The sequence below is a fragment of the Chiroxiphia lanceolata genome, chromosome 21 (genome assembly GCF_009829145.1).
Source record: "Chiroxiphia lanceolata isolate bChiLan1 chromosome 21, bChiLan1.pri, whole genome shotgun sequence".
Classification (NCBI taxonomy): domain Eukaryota; kingdom Metazoa; phylum Chordata; class Aves; order Passeriformes; family Pipridae; genus Chiroxiphia; species Chiroxiphia lanceolata.
The window spans coordinates 10,187,892-10,204,162 of NC_045657.1; the positions used below are offsets into that span (position 1 = coordinate 10,187,892).

At 56.0% G+C, this 16,271-nt stretch overlaps 1 protein-coding gene across 4 annotated transcripts in view; it reads left to right on the forward strand.

Annotated features, from left to right (window-relative positions):
- Nucleotides 1-15,063, forward strand: part of LRSAM1 (leucine rich repeat and sterile alpha motif containing 1) — a 29,941-nt gene extending 14,878 nt beyond the window's left edge. For 2 of the 4 annotated variants that reach the window (XM_032708181.1, XM_032708184.1), the window contains 15 exons: nucleotides 113-142; nucleotides 1,094-1,216; nucleotides 2,130-2,269; nucleotides 2,816-2,860; nucleotides 3,932-4,002; nucleotides 5,415-5,514; nucleotides 6,166-6,253; nucleotides 6,921-6,995; nucleotides 8,506-8,586; nucleotides 10,891-10,986; nucleotides 11,575-11,673; nucleotides 12,666-12,797; nucleotides 13,218-13,299; nucleotides 13,550-13,698; nucleotides 14,142-15,063. In XM_032708181.1, the coding sequence (XP_032564072.1) occupies nucleotides 113-142; nucleotides 1,094-1,216; nucleotides 2,130-2,269; nucleotides 2,816-2,860; nucleotides 3,932-4,002; nucleotides 5,415-5,514; nucleotides 6,166-6,253; nucleotides 6,921-6,995; nucleotides 8,506-8,586; nucleotides 10,891-10,986; nucleotides 11,575-11,673; nucleotides 12,666-12,797; nucleotides 13,218-13,299; nucleotides 13,550-13,698; nucleotides 14,142-14,267 (1,437 nt within the window). In that variant the 3' untranslated portion in view covers nucleotides 14,268-15,063. The remainder of the gene's footprint in view (nucleotides 1-112; nucleotides 143-1,093; nucleotides 1,217-2,129; nucleotides 2,270-2,815; nucleotides 2,861-3,931; nucleotides 4,003-5,414; nucleotides 5,515-6,165; nucleotides 6,254-6,920; nucleotides 6,996-8,505; nucleotides 8,587-10,890; nucleotides 10,987-11,574; nucleotides 11,674-12,665; nucleotides 12,798-13,217; nucleotides 13,300-13,549; nucleotides 13,699-14,141) is intronic. The other 2 variants (XM_032708183.1, XM_032708185.1) reach the window with 2 other exon arrangements.
- Nucleotides 15,064-16,271: the final 1,208 nt, after the last annotated feature.

A 16,271-nucleotide genomic window follows, 5' to 3' on the forward strand; every position in this document is an offset into this window, starting at 1 on the left:
GCCTGTGGTGGATGTCTTTACTCAGTTAGGGGAAGATGGAATGAGGGTTAATAATACCTGCAAAAAAAGTCCTCTGGGGAATAAATGTCTGCTGATATTGCTTATTTTTCAGAACAAATTCTCGGAGTATGAGAAGAGGAAGGTAAGGATGAATGCCTGCAAATGCTCTGTCTGGGTCTGCTTCTGCTTTCTGTTTTCCGTCTCTTTATCTGGTTTCTCAGCCAAAACTGAGTGTTTTGAGATCTGAGTTCTTGCATAAACCCCCAAAGCTGCTCACTTGTCACAGCAGGAGACAAGTGGGAGCAGGGGGGAATCTGTGCCTGCCTGGTGTGACACAGAGCTGAGGTGTTGCTGTCCCCCCTGTGAGTGAGCAGCTCCAGCTGAAATCAGTCTGCAGAGCTGGATCCAGGGGCTTTCACACCAGGTGGCTTTTTCTTGCCTTTCTGGGCTGGAAGCTCAGCTGGTTTTCCCATGGGGTGGGGAGATGTGTGTGAGCACAGGCTGCTCAGTACATCCCTGCCCCAAACTTCAGCCCCTTTGGCTCACAGTGCCACCCTTCCTGCACTCTCCCAGCCTTCCTTGTTTCTGTCCTCCATTCCCCTCACCTGGCTGCATTTTTAGTTTGTTCTAGTCTGTCCCTGTCTCTTCCCCTGGGCAAGGCTCCCTTTGAAAGAATCAGAAGCTCCTGCCTTGCAGTTCATTGCTGCCTTTGGCTCGAGCTGCTTCCCTCAGACAAGGGAGTCCTGTTCCCATCTGGAACTGAATCCCACCTTCATTTTGGGCTTCCCTCCAGGGGTTTGTATGAGCTGTTTCAGTATCAGTGGATGCCCAAGGACTTCAGCTTCCTGGTGATGAAATGAGTTGTGAGGAGTTCAGAGACTCCTAAAGAGAGCAGCAGCTTCTTTGTAATTTTTGGGTTCCTAAGGGGAGAATGTTTCCATTCCCTACTCAAGCCTCCTGTTTGCCATTTGGCTTCCCTTCCCCTTGCTGTGCCTTGGTTGGTGTTTTTGCCAGAGCGTGTTCTCACTTGGGAAGGACCAGAGCCAGCAGCCTTCTGATCCCTGCCACTCATCTTTCTCCTTATTCCTCTCAGGAACAAAAGATGCAGGAGAAGCTGGAATTCGAGCGGCGCCTGAACGTGGGGCAGAGGGAACACGCCCTGCTGGTCCAGCAGCTCCACAGCCAGAAGGATGAGATGCTGCAGACAGTGAGGGAGGTGGGTCTCCCTGGGAGCCCTGCACAGGACCCCTGTCGTGGGGGGGCGTGGAAGGCTTAGACATTTATTAAAGAATTTATTAAAGAAGCCCTGCCCTTGAGTCACAAGGTGCAGAAAGGACTCCCTGGCTTTCTAAACCCCTTCTCAGAGAGGAGCCTGGGGGTGGCTGGGTCCAGTCTTAGCCTTGGATTATGTCAGGAGTTTGAATTTAAGGAATTAGAGAGGTGTGATCGAACCACTTTCGTCCTGCAGGTTTTATTGATTGGCAAAATGAGAATATGTATATAAAATTAATCATTTGTTATCACAAATGATCAGACAAAAGATCTTAATCAGAATTATTTACTACACAATAAAAACTCTAAAACTACTAGTGTAGTATAAGATAGGACAGTGCACTATATTGAAGCAGTTATTGAAGCAATTATATTAAAGTTGGCAAAAAGAAATAATCATTAAGTAGAGATTTGATGTAACTCACCCAGATGAACACTTGTGGGGAGGTCTCTTTCCCTCAACCTCGAGGAGTGTCCTTGGGCATCCCCACCCAAGAGAAGAATCTCCACACACACCCAAGAAGGGTTATGTCAGAAGAACCTGACTGTATGAGGGGGGACTGGGCTTTTATAGCATAAAGTGATTGACTGCTGGTCACAAATTCCCAGGCCAGCTCCCACCTCATCTGTGACATCCAACTTCAAAGAGCAGGGGGTGTGTTTGGGGTTTTGTGACCCAGGCTGGTTTTAGCACAATTCAACACCAAAACCAGCACCGTGGCACCACCAGTAACTCACCCCAGAGAGCTGGCACTGCTTGCATTCTTTGATTGCATTTTAGGTCTTATGGGGTTATCCTGCCACAACACCCACTGCCTTCCTTAAACCCACCCCTTTGTCCCTGTTTGCTTTGGTAGGACCAGCAGAGGCTGGAGGAGGGGCTGACGAAGCACCAGCGCTATTTGGAGGGCGAGCGCCTGAAGCTGCTGCAGCAGCTGAAGCTCACGGAGCAGGGCATTGCCAGCAGGATCCACAAGCTGCTGGAGGACAACCAGAGGTGGGCTCTTGCCCTGCTCACTGTCGCTGGGGGGCTCAGGTGGTTTTGTCCCATTCTGAGTGGTTCATCTTGCCCTTTCTGACTGTTTCGGAGCTGATCAGGATCAATGTCTGGAAAAGGTGCTTTAAATCTTGGAGTGCAAAGTCCCACTTAAAGCAAGAGGAATTTGCACCTTAAAAAAATGGTTCCACACATGTGTGATGTTGGAATTTGGCAGTGCTGTGGAAGGAATTTGAATTCCTCGTGGAAGGTGCAAATTTGAAGTGTTTTAGGGTGCCACTGCCTGTATCTGCTGGATCTCCATATGACTGGTGCTGATGTGAGGTGCCCAGCCTGCAGAAAGCTGCTCTGCTGTGCATGGGACCAAAGTTGTTTTCTCTCAGGCACATGGTGGGATTGTTGGGGCTGTTGTGTGCATGGCCAGGAGTTGGATGGTCCTTGAGGGTCCCTTCCAACTCAGGATATTCTATGACTCTGTGATTCTGCCCTCTGGGGAGCCAGGTTGTCCTGCTCAGCTTGATGAAAACCTCTTATCTTTTTTTATAGGCAGAAACAAAGTTCAGACATTCTGAAATCTTTGGAGAATGAGAGGTGAGTCCCCTTGAAACAAGCTCTTGTAGAAAAGGGACAAGGAGCTGGGAAAAGAGGGTTGGGAGCTTTCTTTCAGCCACCAATCTGAATCCACCCTAAGTCGGGGGAGGTTCTTCTTATACCTGCAGCTGGTTGTGGTCACTGTTGGAGACAAGAAACCTGACTAGATGTGCCTGGTCTTACCCAGTCTGTCAAACCCAATGACATGGTGATTTTCTCTCTTTTTCATCTCTGAATGGTCCTAGATAAGGAGTTTGGGAACAAAACCCTGTATTCCAGTGTCAAGGGCCACAGAGATCCTACATCTGTTGGAAAGCAAGGCAGTTATGAGGATGGTCCAGTGATGTGTCCAGGCTGGGAGGAATGGAATCACGGAATCCCAGACTGATTTGGGTTGGAAGGGACCTTAAAGCTCATCTTGTTTCAGTCCCCTGCTGTGGGCAGGGACACCTTCCACTAGACCAGGTTGCCAACTCAGCCAACACTCTGAGCCAGCTCTGCCACCCAAAGTGATTGTCCCCAGCTCTGCCCTGCCTGGAGCTGCCCCCTCCTTGCAGCCACCTGTGCTGGGCCCAGTGACCTGGCTGAAAACCACCCAGTGTGTGTCAGATTGCTCTCCAACCACACCAGCTCCTGGCCTGCTGTGTGTGTTTGTGTGCTGGGACACAAGGATGGGGTGGTGAGGAGGGAGGCCAGGCAGTGCTTGCAGTGGCACTGCTCACTTAGGCCAGCTGGGAAGGGCTCATCCTGCCTCAGGAGAAAGGAAAGCCAAGGACTGGCACTGTGTTTGGGGAGAGTGTGTGCACATTGTGTAGATGTTCTGTCTCTCAGAGACTAGCTCTCCTGTCTAAAGCCACTGTCCCCATGGTTTTGAGCAAAATTTATGTTGTCTCCCATGAACTCAGAGGTTCCTCACCAAAAAATCACCCAGGCTTTGGTGTCTCTGCTAAGCCCAGCTTCCCTGAGCTGGTGGCAGGGTAAACCTGCCCAGCCTGGAGGCTCTGAGCTGGGTGGGTGGAGGAGAAGGGCTCGTCCGAGGGAGTGGCTGAAATGTTGCTGTTTGTTGGGCAGGATTAGGATGGAGCAGCTGATGGCAATAACCCAGGAGGAGACGGAGCAGCTGCGCAGACGGGAAGTGGCCTGTGAGTCCTGACAAGTCTTTGGAGTGGTGAAGTGAAGGCTCTGGAGCACCAGGAGCAGCTGAGGGAGCTGGGGGTAGGGCTCAGCCTGGAGAAAAGGAGGCTCGGGGGGGACCTTCTGGCTTTCTAAAACTTCCTGACAGGAGGGGGGAGCCAGGGGGGGTCAGGCTCTGCTCCCAGGGAACAAGGGGCAGGAGAAGAGGGAACGGCCTCAAGTTGTGCCAGGGGAAGTTTAGGTTGGATATTAGGAACTTTTTTTTCATGGAAAAGGTTGTCCAGCACTGGCACAGGCTGTGCAGGGCAGTGGTGGAGTCACCATCCCTAGAGGTGTTCAAAAAACATGTGGATGCAGCACTTGAGCACATGGATTAGTGGTGGACATGGTGGTGATGCTGATGGTTGGACTTGAGGATCTTAAAGGTCATTTCCAACCTTAACAATTCTGTGATTCTGTGGAAGACCTGGTTCCTCTGGAGAAGCACTGGATGGGTGACAACCACCTGGGAGATGCTCTGGCACACACACTGTGCTGTCACACACTCATTCTGATGTGGTCCTCGGTGCAATGGGGCAGAGCTGATCCATGGCTTCCACCTGCAGCTCACTGCTGGTTCTCCTGGAGGTACAAGCCATGCTCCCTGTAGCCACAGCCTGTCACCAGAGGAGTTGGTGAGACTGGGTGTAACACACAAAGTGCTTCTTATTCCAGAGGTGCCCAACAGATGTGAACCCACCAGGTTCGTGTCTGGGGAACAAGAATGGTGCTGAGGAGCCTTTTCTGCTCATGCTGACCATGAACAGGGTGCAAGGGAAAAGGGGCACCCCAAGGATGGGTGACTGGCCATGGCACAGCAGAGCTACAACCCAACTGCTCCCTTCTCTCTGTGAGCAGGGACAGCACCCAGGGAATGGCTGGAGCTGTGCCAGGGCAGGGTCAGGTTGGATCTCAGGAAAAGGTTCTTCCCCCAGAGGGTGGTTGGCACTGAACAGGCTCCCCAGGGCAGTGGGCACAGCCCCAAGGCTGCCAGAGCTCCAGGAGGGTTTGAACAAGGCTCTGAGGGACAGGGTGGGATTGTCGGGGTGTCTGTGCAGGGCCAGGAGTTGGACTGGATGGTCCTTGGGCATCCCTTCCTACTTCCCAGGAGATTCTGTGACAATGTGATCTGAGGGTTGGGAGGCAGTGACTGGGCTCCTCTGAGCTCTGAAGAGATGCGAGCACAGGCAGAGTGGAGTTCCCTCAGCTAATTTCACAATAAATAGCCACGATTCTTGCAGCTGGATGGGTCTGCTCTGAGGTGAATGAAACAGCAGCAGCAAGGGCAGATTGCAATGAGAGGGGGGGCTCTGTTAGTTGGCAGTGAGTGCCCATCCTGGACACCACCCCAGGCAGGCACTGACAGCCCTTCTGTCCCCAGCTGCCATGCAGCAAATGCTGGCTGAGACCTACAAGAACAAGCTCCTCCAAGTGACCTACGAGTCTCGTCGGCAAGACCTCGTCAGCCAGGCCTGCTCCAGGTACAGGGGGTGGCTGGGGCTGGGGGTGCTCTTGTTAAGGCTCTTTCTTTTCCCATATATGCCCCAGGAGCTCCTGTAGCCTCTGGAATGTGTCAGGACAGGTGTAAGAGCATGTGATAATACAGTTAAACACACTGTCAGACTCACCTAAATGAACCCCCTTCCAGTGACAGGAATGTGCACGTTCATCACACTTTGGGTGAACTGCCAGTCTGTACACTGTATATTTTGCTTTCTACATTCTGCTAAATATGGAATTAGACAAGTCATCTTCCTGTTTTGAGAGGCAGTTCAGTCCCAAACTGTAGGTCAGAGCTCCTTTCCTCACCTCCCAGGCTGCCTCAAGGCTGCTGTGTGTATCCATGTAGGACTTGTGCTGCTGTAGGTACTGAGAGCATTCCCTCTGTTTACAACAAGGTGAGAAATTTAATCTGGCAGCATCTGGCACTGAACAGAAACAACGTTGTGAGCCTGTGACCTGCCTCCCAGGGCCTGTGTGGGTGTAGGGAAGGAGGTGTTAAATCTGTGGCCTTCAGCTGTGCAGTCCTCTACGTTCAGTAACACATTCTCCACCTGCACTCCCCATTGCCTGCTTTTCCTCTGGTTTGCCCCAAGAGTCCCAGGCCCAGCATTAACTCCATCTCCTTGCAGCCTAGCTGAGATGGATCAGAAGTTCCAGCAAATCCTGGATTGGCAACAGCTGGATCAGAACAAAGCTGTCAGTCAGATCCTGCAGCAGGTAGGGAAGGGAGCAAATGAGGGATTGAGGGGAAGCAACTGCATGTGAAAACAGGATCCACAGTGGGTCACAGGAGCAGCAGTGGCTGGGCTGCATGAAAAGTTATTTTATTTAACTCTTCATACTAAACTTTAAGAATCTGTGGTGTCCTAACAAACTCGTGGGCAACTGAAGGAAAAATGGTTTTATTTTTTAACCGGGCGGCAAATTTTTAGAAAAAACAGAAGCACAGACCATGGGAAGCAAAACTGTTCTGATGATTGATAGAGAGAGTTTTGAGACAGAAGTCCTGTCTTTTGGCTGGTTTCCTGGGTGGTTTGAGACAAGCTACCCACAGGAAGCATTTCCAAAGCTCAGTTTTCAGAAGTGCTGGGCAGCCTTGGCAACCCTGTGGCACAGCCTGGGGGCTCAGTGCTGCTGAAAGGTGAAGGTGGGGGTCATACAGAGCATTCCAGATGTGTGTTTGAAGAACATGAACATTTCTCTGTGTGTCTGTAAGGTGGGTTTTACCTTTTGGGACTCTGGGCTCGCAGTCATGGTCACAGGACACTTGCCCAGAGCAAGCACTGCTTGCCCAAGCACCTGAGTCTCTGCCAGGCAGCAGTTTCTGAGCACCTTAGCAACTGCATGAACCACCTCACTGAGCAGGATTTTGCCTGTCCTGTAGATTGAGATGCAGAAAGCTGCCTTTGAAGCTCTCCAGGTGAAGAAGGATCTTATGCACAGGCAGATCAGGAACCAGGTGAGTCAACACCAGGGGAAAGAGCAACCAGCTCCTCACTGTTCAGTGAGATCCTCGTGAGGAAGAGCAAAGTGCTGTGAGCACAGAGCAGGGTCTGCAGGACATGAAGGGCTCTGGTGTTGCTGAGAGCTCTGGAGTGGAGAGTTGGGCAGTGTTGGTTTAACTCCAGTCTCCCAGCTCCGAGGGAGGGAGTGTCAAAGCAGGTTTTAGATTCCTGGAGGTGGTGGCATTGCCATTGCTTCAGTCAGTCACCTCAGCACTGGTGGGTGAAGCACTGGAGAGCTGTCACTAGAGGACAGACCTGCACTGGCTCTGGGGGGTGATCTGCAATTGCAGCTATGATTTCTTTTGGGCTGTGTGCTTGGCAGGGCTGCTGTTTGCACATGAGTCCACTGCATCTCCATCCAGCACATCAGAACTGCTCCTTGGGCCATAAGTTCACCTTTTCTTTCCCATTCTCAGCCTGTTTGTGAGCTCCATTCTGCAGAAGGTGCAATGCTATAGTTGGGGGTAAGAGCAGGAGCTGGTGGAAAAATTAGCATGGGATGATGCAGGAAGGTGGGAAGGTAGCAGTGGATGATGCAGAAAGGTAGGAAGGTGGGAAGGTAGCAGTGGATGATGCAGGAAGGTGGGTTGCTGGTTTCTGACACAGTGCTCCAGAATCTTCCCTCTCCTCATCAGACACTAGCAGAGAAGTCTCAAGTCAAGATTTGGTGGGTAATCTTAAGAGCTTGGATATTTTTAGTCACCCAGTGACCAATCTCTGCTGGAAGCCCACGAACTGTGCCACCATGAACAGACTACCCAGGAGATGAGTGAAAACTCTCCATCTTCACCTGAGTTCACCCACAAGAGCCCTTCAGTTTGATCCCACTTGCTCTGTAGACAAAGGAGATTTGTTCCTTGATAGCAAGGAACCTTTCACCCTTGGAGCCAGCCCACCCTGGAGGTGCTGCAGGGGCAGGGCAGGGGCAGAGCCCTGGGGCCAGGGAGCTCCGTGGTCGGTGGCAGGCATTGATGGCCTGGGGACAGTTGATGGCCTGGCAGATGGGTGAGCTGGGCTCTCATCTTGGCTTTGCTCTGGGATCTTGGGCGACTCACTCCACCTCTCTGTGTCCCAATTGTCCTTCCTGGAAGAGCAGGTATCATTATGGGATTGCTGGAACATCTGGAAACAGGGCCTTGCCCCAGGAATCTGCAGTTTGAGCTCTGGTGCTGGCAGGGCTTTGACTCTGCCTTCCAGAGTGGCTGCAAAGGTTTGGGTGCACAAACTGGTTCTAGACTTGAACAGAAGGTGCTTAGAGTAGAGAGACAATTAGAGAGTGGGGGACACAGTTCCTCAGGCAAAGGAAGAGTGACCCTGAGCACACACATCACTGAGGGGCATGAGCAGCTCCCCCCAACCTCTGCAGTGCCACCCCTGCCAGGGCACCAGTCAGACCTCATTTTGAAAGAGCATAAATTAAAGTAATTTCAAATGTCAGTAAAAAATGTTTCATCTTCTGTTTAGATTAAATTAATAGAAACAGAGTTATTGCAGCTGACACAGCTGGAGTTAAAGAGGCAAGAACTGGACACAGAGACGCTGCAGGTACGTGGGGCTCTGGGGCTGCCCCCCACCCTCTGCTCTGGGATTGCCACAGCTCCACTGCTTCCTTTGCTCCTTGCAGCTTCCAGGTGGTTTTGTGCTTAGTCAGAAGGTGCTTCTCCCCAGGACACCACCAACCCCTCTTTGTGCTGTGGGGACATTGCTTCTGCTCCCAAACATCCCAGTGCTTTTCCAGGGGAGAGACAGAGGAGCCCTGACAGGGATGGGCAGTTCCAGGTGTGCTGGGTGGGGAAGGAGTTTGTGATCCAGTTGTTGGCTGTCCCCAGAACACCTGCCTGCTGTGCATCACATGTCCTTTTACATTGTGCTGTGTTTTGGTTTTAAATACCTGCCAGTGATGGCTCCAGCTCCTCCCTTCATTCCTAAGCCTTTTCTCCTGGGCTCTGCCCCACCATCCCACCGTTAATGGGCTGCCTCCATCAGCAGTCACACACTGGGGAATGTCAGGTTTAGCTTAAGCAGCTTGGCTTTAAATTTTGCTACGATGCCTTTGCATCACTTGTTTTCTTCTGTGTGCCCTGTGCCAGGTCAGGTCACCTGTTCAGTCAGCCCCAAGTCAGTACCAAGGCCATGTCCTTTCCCAGAGCAGGGCACACAGCATGGGAAGTGCTGACCCGAGGCAGGATTGCCCCTGAGCCCGGTGCTGGACCCTTCAGGGGTAAGATTTGAGTTGTGCTGCCTGACCTCACACAGCTCCTCTGTGTCACACTGTGGTGTTGGGGGGCACAGGGTGAAGGACCACCCAGAGTTCGTGCAGGGCAGACCAGGGAGGCCCAGGCAGGTGTAATTCAGGTGACACCAGGGTTGTGTGACTCTGGTGAGCACAGGAGCTGCAGGAAACAGCTCTGCCCAGGTACCCACCTGCAGCTTCAGCACTGGGAGCCAAGAACTGAGGCATGGACACCTGGATGTCTCTGGATCCCCCTGCCCTTGGTGGTCTGCAGCCAAAGGGGCCCTGCTGGGTTGATCCCCCAGGGCACGGGCAGTGCCCAGAAGTGCTTTGGCAGAAGCTTTTCTGCAGCCAGGTGAGGAACCAGGTGCTTCACCCCAGGATGCAGGTGCTTTAGTAATGACCTTGATAGATGTTTGGGAAGAACAGAGACATCCTGGGGAAGGGCTGGCACAGGTCTGTGGGAGGATCCCGGCAGGTCTCCACAGTGCTGTAAGCAGGGAGGGCACCCCAAGGCTGAAGGGACTGGAGCAGCTCCCACAGGTCACCAGTTGTCCCTCTCCCCTCTGTGAGGTCCTGATGCCTCCTGCCTCCATCAGGGCAAAGTGTTTCTGGTCACCTGGTGGTGAGTTTGGCCTGTGACAGGCAGGTGTTCCTCTGTCCAACAGGATCTTGTCCCTGTGCAGGGTCCAGGTGCTGATCCCAACTGGACAGGGCTTGGAGCAACCTGGTCTAGTGGAAGGTGTCCCTGCCCATGGCAGGGGTGGAACGAATGAGCTTTAAGGTCCCTTCCACCAAACCATTCCAGGATTCTATGATCCATGAAGGTTTCCCCAAACTTCAGTTTCTATCAGTATCCTTGTCCCTCTGTCCATGGACATCTGAGTCCTTGTGGCTGATGAGCACTGGGAATGATCCTCCTGGCAGGTGTGAGTGAGCTGGGGCTGAGCCATGCAGAGGTGCCCCATGGCTGGACATTCCCAAGCCCACCAACCTCTCCATTGCTAGGGTGTGGCTCCAGGGATGCCTGACCTGGCCCAGGGACCTGGTGGTGCTTGGGGTGAGACCCCAGGGAAAGGAAGCTCCCCAAAGGCATGGGGAGGTTCCCACCTTACCTGTCCTTACCTGCAGGCTTCTAGACCTACTTTCAGGTGGTCTTTCTCAGACCAGGACAGGTTGGACTGGGCTGGGAGCAACCTGGTCTGGTGGAAGGTGTCCCTGCCCGTGGCAGGGGGTGGAACAAGATGAGCTTTAAGGTCCTTTCCAACACAAACCAGTCTGGGATTCCATGATTCCAGGCAGCGGGACCATGAGCACTTGCAATGCTTTGGCTGAACTTCTGATGGAGTGATTTGGAGTTGCTGCAGCTGCTGTGGGCTGGGGCTGCCCAGGTTGTGCTGGGGGTGGCACTGTCAGGTACAGGGCAGTGCAGGACTGAAGGGAAGGGGCTCAGCTCAGCTCTGCTGTGCCAGCTGCCGGGAGAGGATCCAGGCCGTGGAGCACAGGGATTCCACACCCACAGTGCCTGGTTTGGGTCTGGTAAGTGCTGTGCTGGGCAGGGGCAGGGTGGCAGCCCCGTGGTGGGACATGTGGGTGCCAGAGCCCTCCCATTGCAGGAGGCGGTGGCGGAGCAGCGCCAGGCACTCGGCTGCCTGCTGGAACAGCTGCTCAAGGAGAAGAAGCAGAGGGAGGAAGAACTGCAACAAATCCTGGTAATGAAGCCCCTCCTTAGGTGCTGTAGGTGAGGAGGCGTTTGGGTTGGCTGCAGGAAGAGTCCCCGGGTCAGTGTGGGAGTAAAGGGGAGCAGAGCAAGGTGGGAATAAAGAGGAGCAGAGCAGGGTTCTGCAGGCTGTGTCCAGATCCAGAGGCCAGTTTAGCTCCATAAAGTTCTAATGTGAGTTCTGGGGGGCACAGCACCACTCTCTGGTGCAGCATGAGGCACCATTATCATCAGTGTCCCCTGTCAGGAAAGGTTGCTGTCAGGGGGATGAGCACAATCCCACGAGGGCCCTCCCTGCCTGTGTTCCTGCAATCCTGCAGACACCAGACTCTCCTGAGCTTTGGGAGCCCAGTGTCTGGGGCAAAGGGAGTGGGGGGATGCATGTTTGGACTGGCTAGGGGGGATCAAAGTGGGACCAGCCTGCAGAAGGCCAGAAGTGCCCATTTCCCCTCACAGGGCTCTGGCTGGGCCCTGCACAGCCCAGGCTGTGGGTTCCCCTCCTGCACATCCAGCTCCAGCTTCCCTAAACCCCCCTGGCCATGTTCCCTCAGGCTGTTGAATGAATGAATTTGTTTTTCAGCTGGAAATGGAGGCAAAGAGTGAAACCAAGCAGGAGAACTACTGGCTGATCCAGTACCAGCGCCTGCTGAACCAAAAGCCTCTCTCCCTGAAACTCCAGGTGCTGCTGCTGTCACTGCTCCCACTGTGGTTGTGCTACCTCTGAATTGAGGGGGGAGCAAGGGCAGCCCCTGAGCCCACATGTCCCCCTGGGAGCAGGGCCCAGACTCCTCACACAGCCCCCAGGCTGCCCATGGGGCTCTGAGCTCCCTCATTCCTGCCCATGGAGGGGATGGGGCTGCCCAGCTCTGCCCAGAGCCAACAGCTCAGTGTTCCCAGCAGGAGCTGCTGTCCCACCCTCAAACTGCTGGCCAGCAGCAGAGGACTCTGAGTAGCCTCCAGACAGGGCTTCTCGTTCCAGCTGAACACCCAAATGGCTCTGCTTGGCTCCCCAAATTTCCCTGCAGATCCATTTGCATGTGGCTACTCCTGCCCTTATGGCCTGAGCCAGGACTTTGTGCTGGTAAACACTCCCAGGGTGGGCACAAAGAGATGGATCTGAGCTCTGCCCGTGCAAAGCTGGCAAAGCAGGTGCTGCTGCCAGAGTGGTGCTTTGGTTCATGAGGGGAGACTCACCATGGTCTGCAGCTTCCTCAGGAGGGGCAGCTCCGAGCTCTACTCTCTGTGACCTCTGACAGGACCTGAGGGAACAGCTGGAGCTGTGCCAGGGGAGGAATCTCAGGATCTCAGGATGCCAGGTTGGATCTCAGGAAAAGGTTCTTCCCCCAGAGGCTGGTTGGGCACTGACCAGGCTCCCCAGGGCAGTGGGCACAGCCCCAAGGCTGCCAGAGCTCCAGGAGAGTTTGGACAAGGCTCTGAGGGACAGAGTGGGATTGTTGGGGTGTCTGTGCAGGGCCAGGGGTTGGACTGGATGATCCCTGTGGGTCCCTTCCAGCTCAGGGTGTTCTGTGACTCCCAGACCGCAGCGTTTTGAATTGTGCTCATGAAACCCCTGGGGCCGGAGCTGCTCCAGCTGTTGGGCTCTCAGGCTCTCTGTGTTGGGGATGCAGAATGCCTGGAGCAGGGCAGGGATGAGCACGCTGTGTTTTGCAGGAGCAGGGTCTGGAGCAGCAGCTGGTGGCCCTGCTGCTGGAGCTCTGTGCTGAGCAGTACCTGCCCCTGTTCGCGCACCACCGCCTGTCCTTGGAGGCTCTTGGCACCATGACTGCCAGTGACCTGGAAAAGGTATGAGCCAGCAGATCCACAGTGTGGGACAACACCACCACCACCACCACAGACTGACCCTGCCCTTGCCTGCAGCCCCTGTGCCCGGCAGGGCTGGCAGGACGAGGGTTGGTGCTCTGGGGTGTCACCTCCCAGCAGGGCGAGGTGCCCCCACTGCTCTGGGCCTGGCCCTGTGAGCAGTGGCTGTCCCAGGGACTGGCAGGGTGAGCTGCAGCCTGGCTGCATCTTCAGACATCCTTCAGATGCTCTTTAAGTAGAAATGGCACCGGGGAATTCCCTTGTCTGGCTTTGGTGCCTGGTGGAGTGGCTTCTTTTGGCATGGCCGTGTCTTGTCAGCAAGGCCCCAGAGTTTGCAGTGTCCCCTTAGGGCCATCGGGCCCCTGTCCCCTGTGGAGTTAACAGCCTGCTCTTGCCCCACAGCTCGGTGTGGTGGAGGCTGGCCTGCAGCGTGCCATCCTCAAGAGGGCTCAGGAGATCCTGGCTGTGGCCAAGACCATCCCAGGTACCCCCACTTCTCCCTGTCTCTGACATGTTTTACACTCACAGCAGGTACCTGAGAGGTCTGAGGGTCAGATGGGAGTGGAGCTGTGCAGGGCTGCTGTGTGAGGAGGGGGGCAGGAAGGGCTGTGCTGTCGAGCTGGTCCCTCTGAGTTCACGATTTCTTGGACCCCTGTGCTTGCAGCCTTCCCCACATGTGCTGGGTGGGCATGGGCAGCTCTCCAGGTGCTCAGACCTCCTGTCTGTGGTTGCAGAGCTGCAGAGGGAGGTGGACACCGAGGTCCCTGCAGCCCCAGAGCCCAGTGCTCCCCTGGAGGAGCCCCCGAGCCCCGAGGGCCCCACGGCCCCACCGCTGCAGTGGGAGGAGAGGAAGTCGGAGTGCGTTGTGTGCATGGAGCAGGAGGTGAGACCCTGGGACAGCTGGGGCTGGAGCAGGGGTGGGGTGAGGGCAGCATCGGGCACATCCCCTGGCTCTGTGTGCCCAGGGCAATGCCTGGGTGCTCATCCCTCCAGCTCCCGGGCACTGCAGCAGGGAGGGAGGGAGAGAGGACAGAGCCCTCTCTGTGCAGGCTTGGCCAGGACCTCGCTGAGCTCTTGTGCTGTCTGTCCATCCAGCAGCTGTGGGAAGTGTTCATGGGGCTGGTCATCCCACCCCTGCCCCGTGTCCTTCCCCGTGTCCTGTCACTCCTGTCCTGTCACTCCTGCCCGGCACAGCCCGGGGCTGAGCTGGGCTGTGGGGCTCTGCCTCCCACACTGACACCGGGGCCATCCCCAGCTCCCTGGGCTGGGATGGATGTTAAGGGCCAGCAGCCCTCTCCATGTCCTCTCCTGCGTCTCTTCCCGCAGCCCCAGATGATTTTCCTGCCCTGTGGCCACGTCTGCTGCTGCCAGAGCTGCTGCGAGCGGCTGCTCTCGTGTCCCCTGTGCCGCCGGGACATCGCTCAGCGCGTCCGCATCTTCCACAGCGGGTAGGCTGGGCCGGGAGCGCCTTCCCGGGGTGATCCCCCTGCTGCTCCGTGCCAGTGTCACACAGCCCCTGCCCAGCATGCCCAGCACTGCCCTCCCCGTGCTCCAGGAGTCTGAGCATCCTCCGTCTTCCCCGATGGCTTCTCAGCATCCACCTCGGGCTCCTTCGGATGAATCCCCTCCTCCTCCTGCCTGCCCGGGAGCGCTGGGGGACGGAACTGGGTGCCCCTCCTCTCTAACAGAGGGATTTGCCTTCAGAAAGGCCCCTGGCTCAGCAGGGACACCGTCAGTGTTTCCTGGAGGTGGGGAATCTCCCGTGGGAGGACTCTGTCGGGCCGTGCTGTGCACTGGGTGCTGACAGTGCCTTGTACCTCTGCCATGCCAAAGGTTCTGCTCTGGATCCCCCAGGAGCGTGTCTGGGGCTGCAGCCACAGCTCCCTGACCCCTAGTTCCTGTGGGAGGGGAGAGTCTGGAACAGCCCCAAGACTAGAAGGACCTGCTCTGGCCAGAGGGCCCAGGGAGGTCCCTCATCCAAAAATCATGTTGGAGCAGAAAGTGTCTCTGTCACCTGACAGCACCGATCCGGTGGTGAGCAGGGGGCTGGGGCTGCTCCCAGCACAGATCCACGTTTCCTCTGTGCACGGGGGTGGGGGGAGTTCTCCATCACCCTCAGTAGGCACCGATCCCCATCTGTGCGTCGGCTCCTGACCCTGAAGTATAAAAATGCTGCCACGATTCCAGTCCCACCTCAGCCCTTCCCCCAGAGCAGCCATTAAACTGCAGCTGGTTTCTGCTGGTGGGTGTTTGCTGCCTTTTTCCTTCTGGAGGGGGGGGATGGCTGAAATCCAGGGGCTGTGGAATATGGGTGAAGCTGCCACGTGCTCAGCTGTCCAGGTGTCACCCTCCTCCTCTCTGTGTCAGACTGGGAGGATCTTGGACTTCTCCAAGGGAGTTTCTCACTGCAGAGCTGCCCCGGGGAGGTCCAAGCTCTGGGAGACCTTGGACCCTGTGCTGGGGTCACCTCATGTGTGTGGCCTCGTGGAGGTGGTGGGTGGGCAGTGCCCAGCACTGTGTGTTCTGTGCTGTCCTGGGGACGTGCCACAGCAGCAGGGCTGGGTCTGTGTGGTCCTGGCTGAGCCCCTCGGGGACATCCTGGGGACATTTCCAGCCTCTGTCTTGAGGTTGAGCTGTGGCTGCACAGCCAGGGGGCCGGGCCAGGGGACACACCGGGAGCAGTTGGTGCTCGGGGTGCAGGAGGGGAGCATTGGGGTGCTCGAATGAGGGCAGGAGGGGTTTAGGAGGGGATCACCCACCCGCATCCCTCCCCATAGCCCCTCGCCTGGCCGTGTGTGGGCAGAGGGGAGCTCAGCATTCCCCGGGATCGGGGAGGGGGAAGGAATCAGACTGGTCTAGGAATGAGACACGGCGAGGCAGCGGGAGGGGGGTGGGTCCCACCCGGGTCCCACCCGTCCCACCCACCCTCTGCAGAGCCCCATCCCCGCAGGGACTGCACGGGGAGCCCCACGATGGGAGCCCTCTGGATGGAGGGGGAGGAGAGCCGAGACCTGCTCGGCAGCAGCGATGCTGCAACACCACCCCCTCTTCCCACCGCCCCCTCCGCCCCAGCCGGTGACGGCCTCCGTGCCCCCGGGCCGTGCTGGGGGTGATAATGAGTGACAGGAGCTCAGGACAAGGTCCGCCGCCTGCCCCTAAATAGGTGCCAGCGCCAGCACTTCCCGGCGCGTCGGCAGTGCCCGGGCTGCCCTTCGTCCCCAGGGAAACCACGAGTCCTCAGGGCCACCACGAGTCCCCAGCCCCACGCAGGGCCGACCCCGGTCAGCCGTGGATGGGAACAGACCAGCTGGAGCATCCCGCGGGAGCCCGGGCACTGCCGCGCGATGATGCCCCGCGTCACCCCAGGTGGTGCTCGGGCGTTTTCAGAGATTGCAGAAAAAAAAAAAAAAATTAAAAAAACCATCCTCACGCTTTGCCCTCATCCAGCCCCAGCTG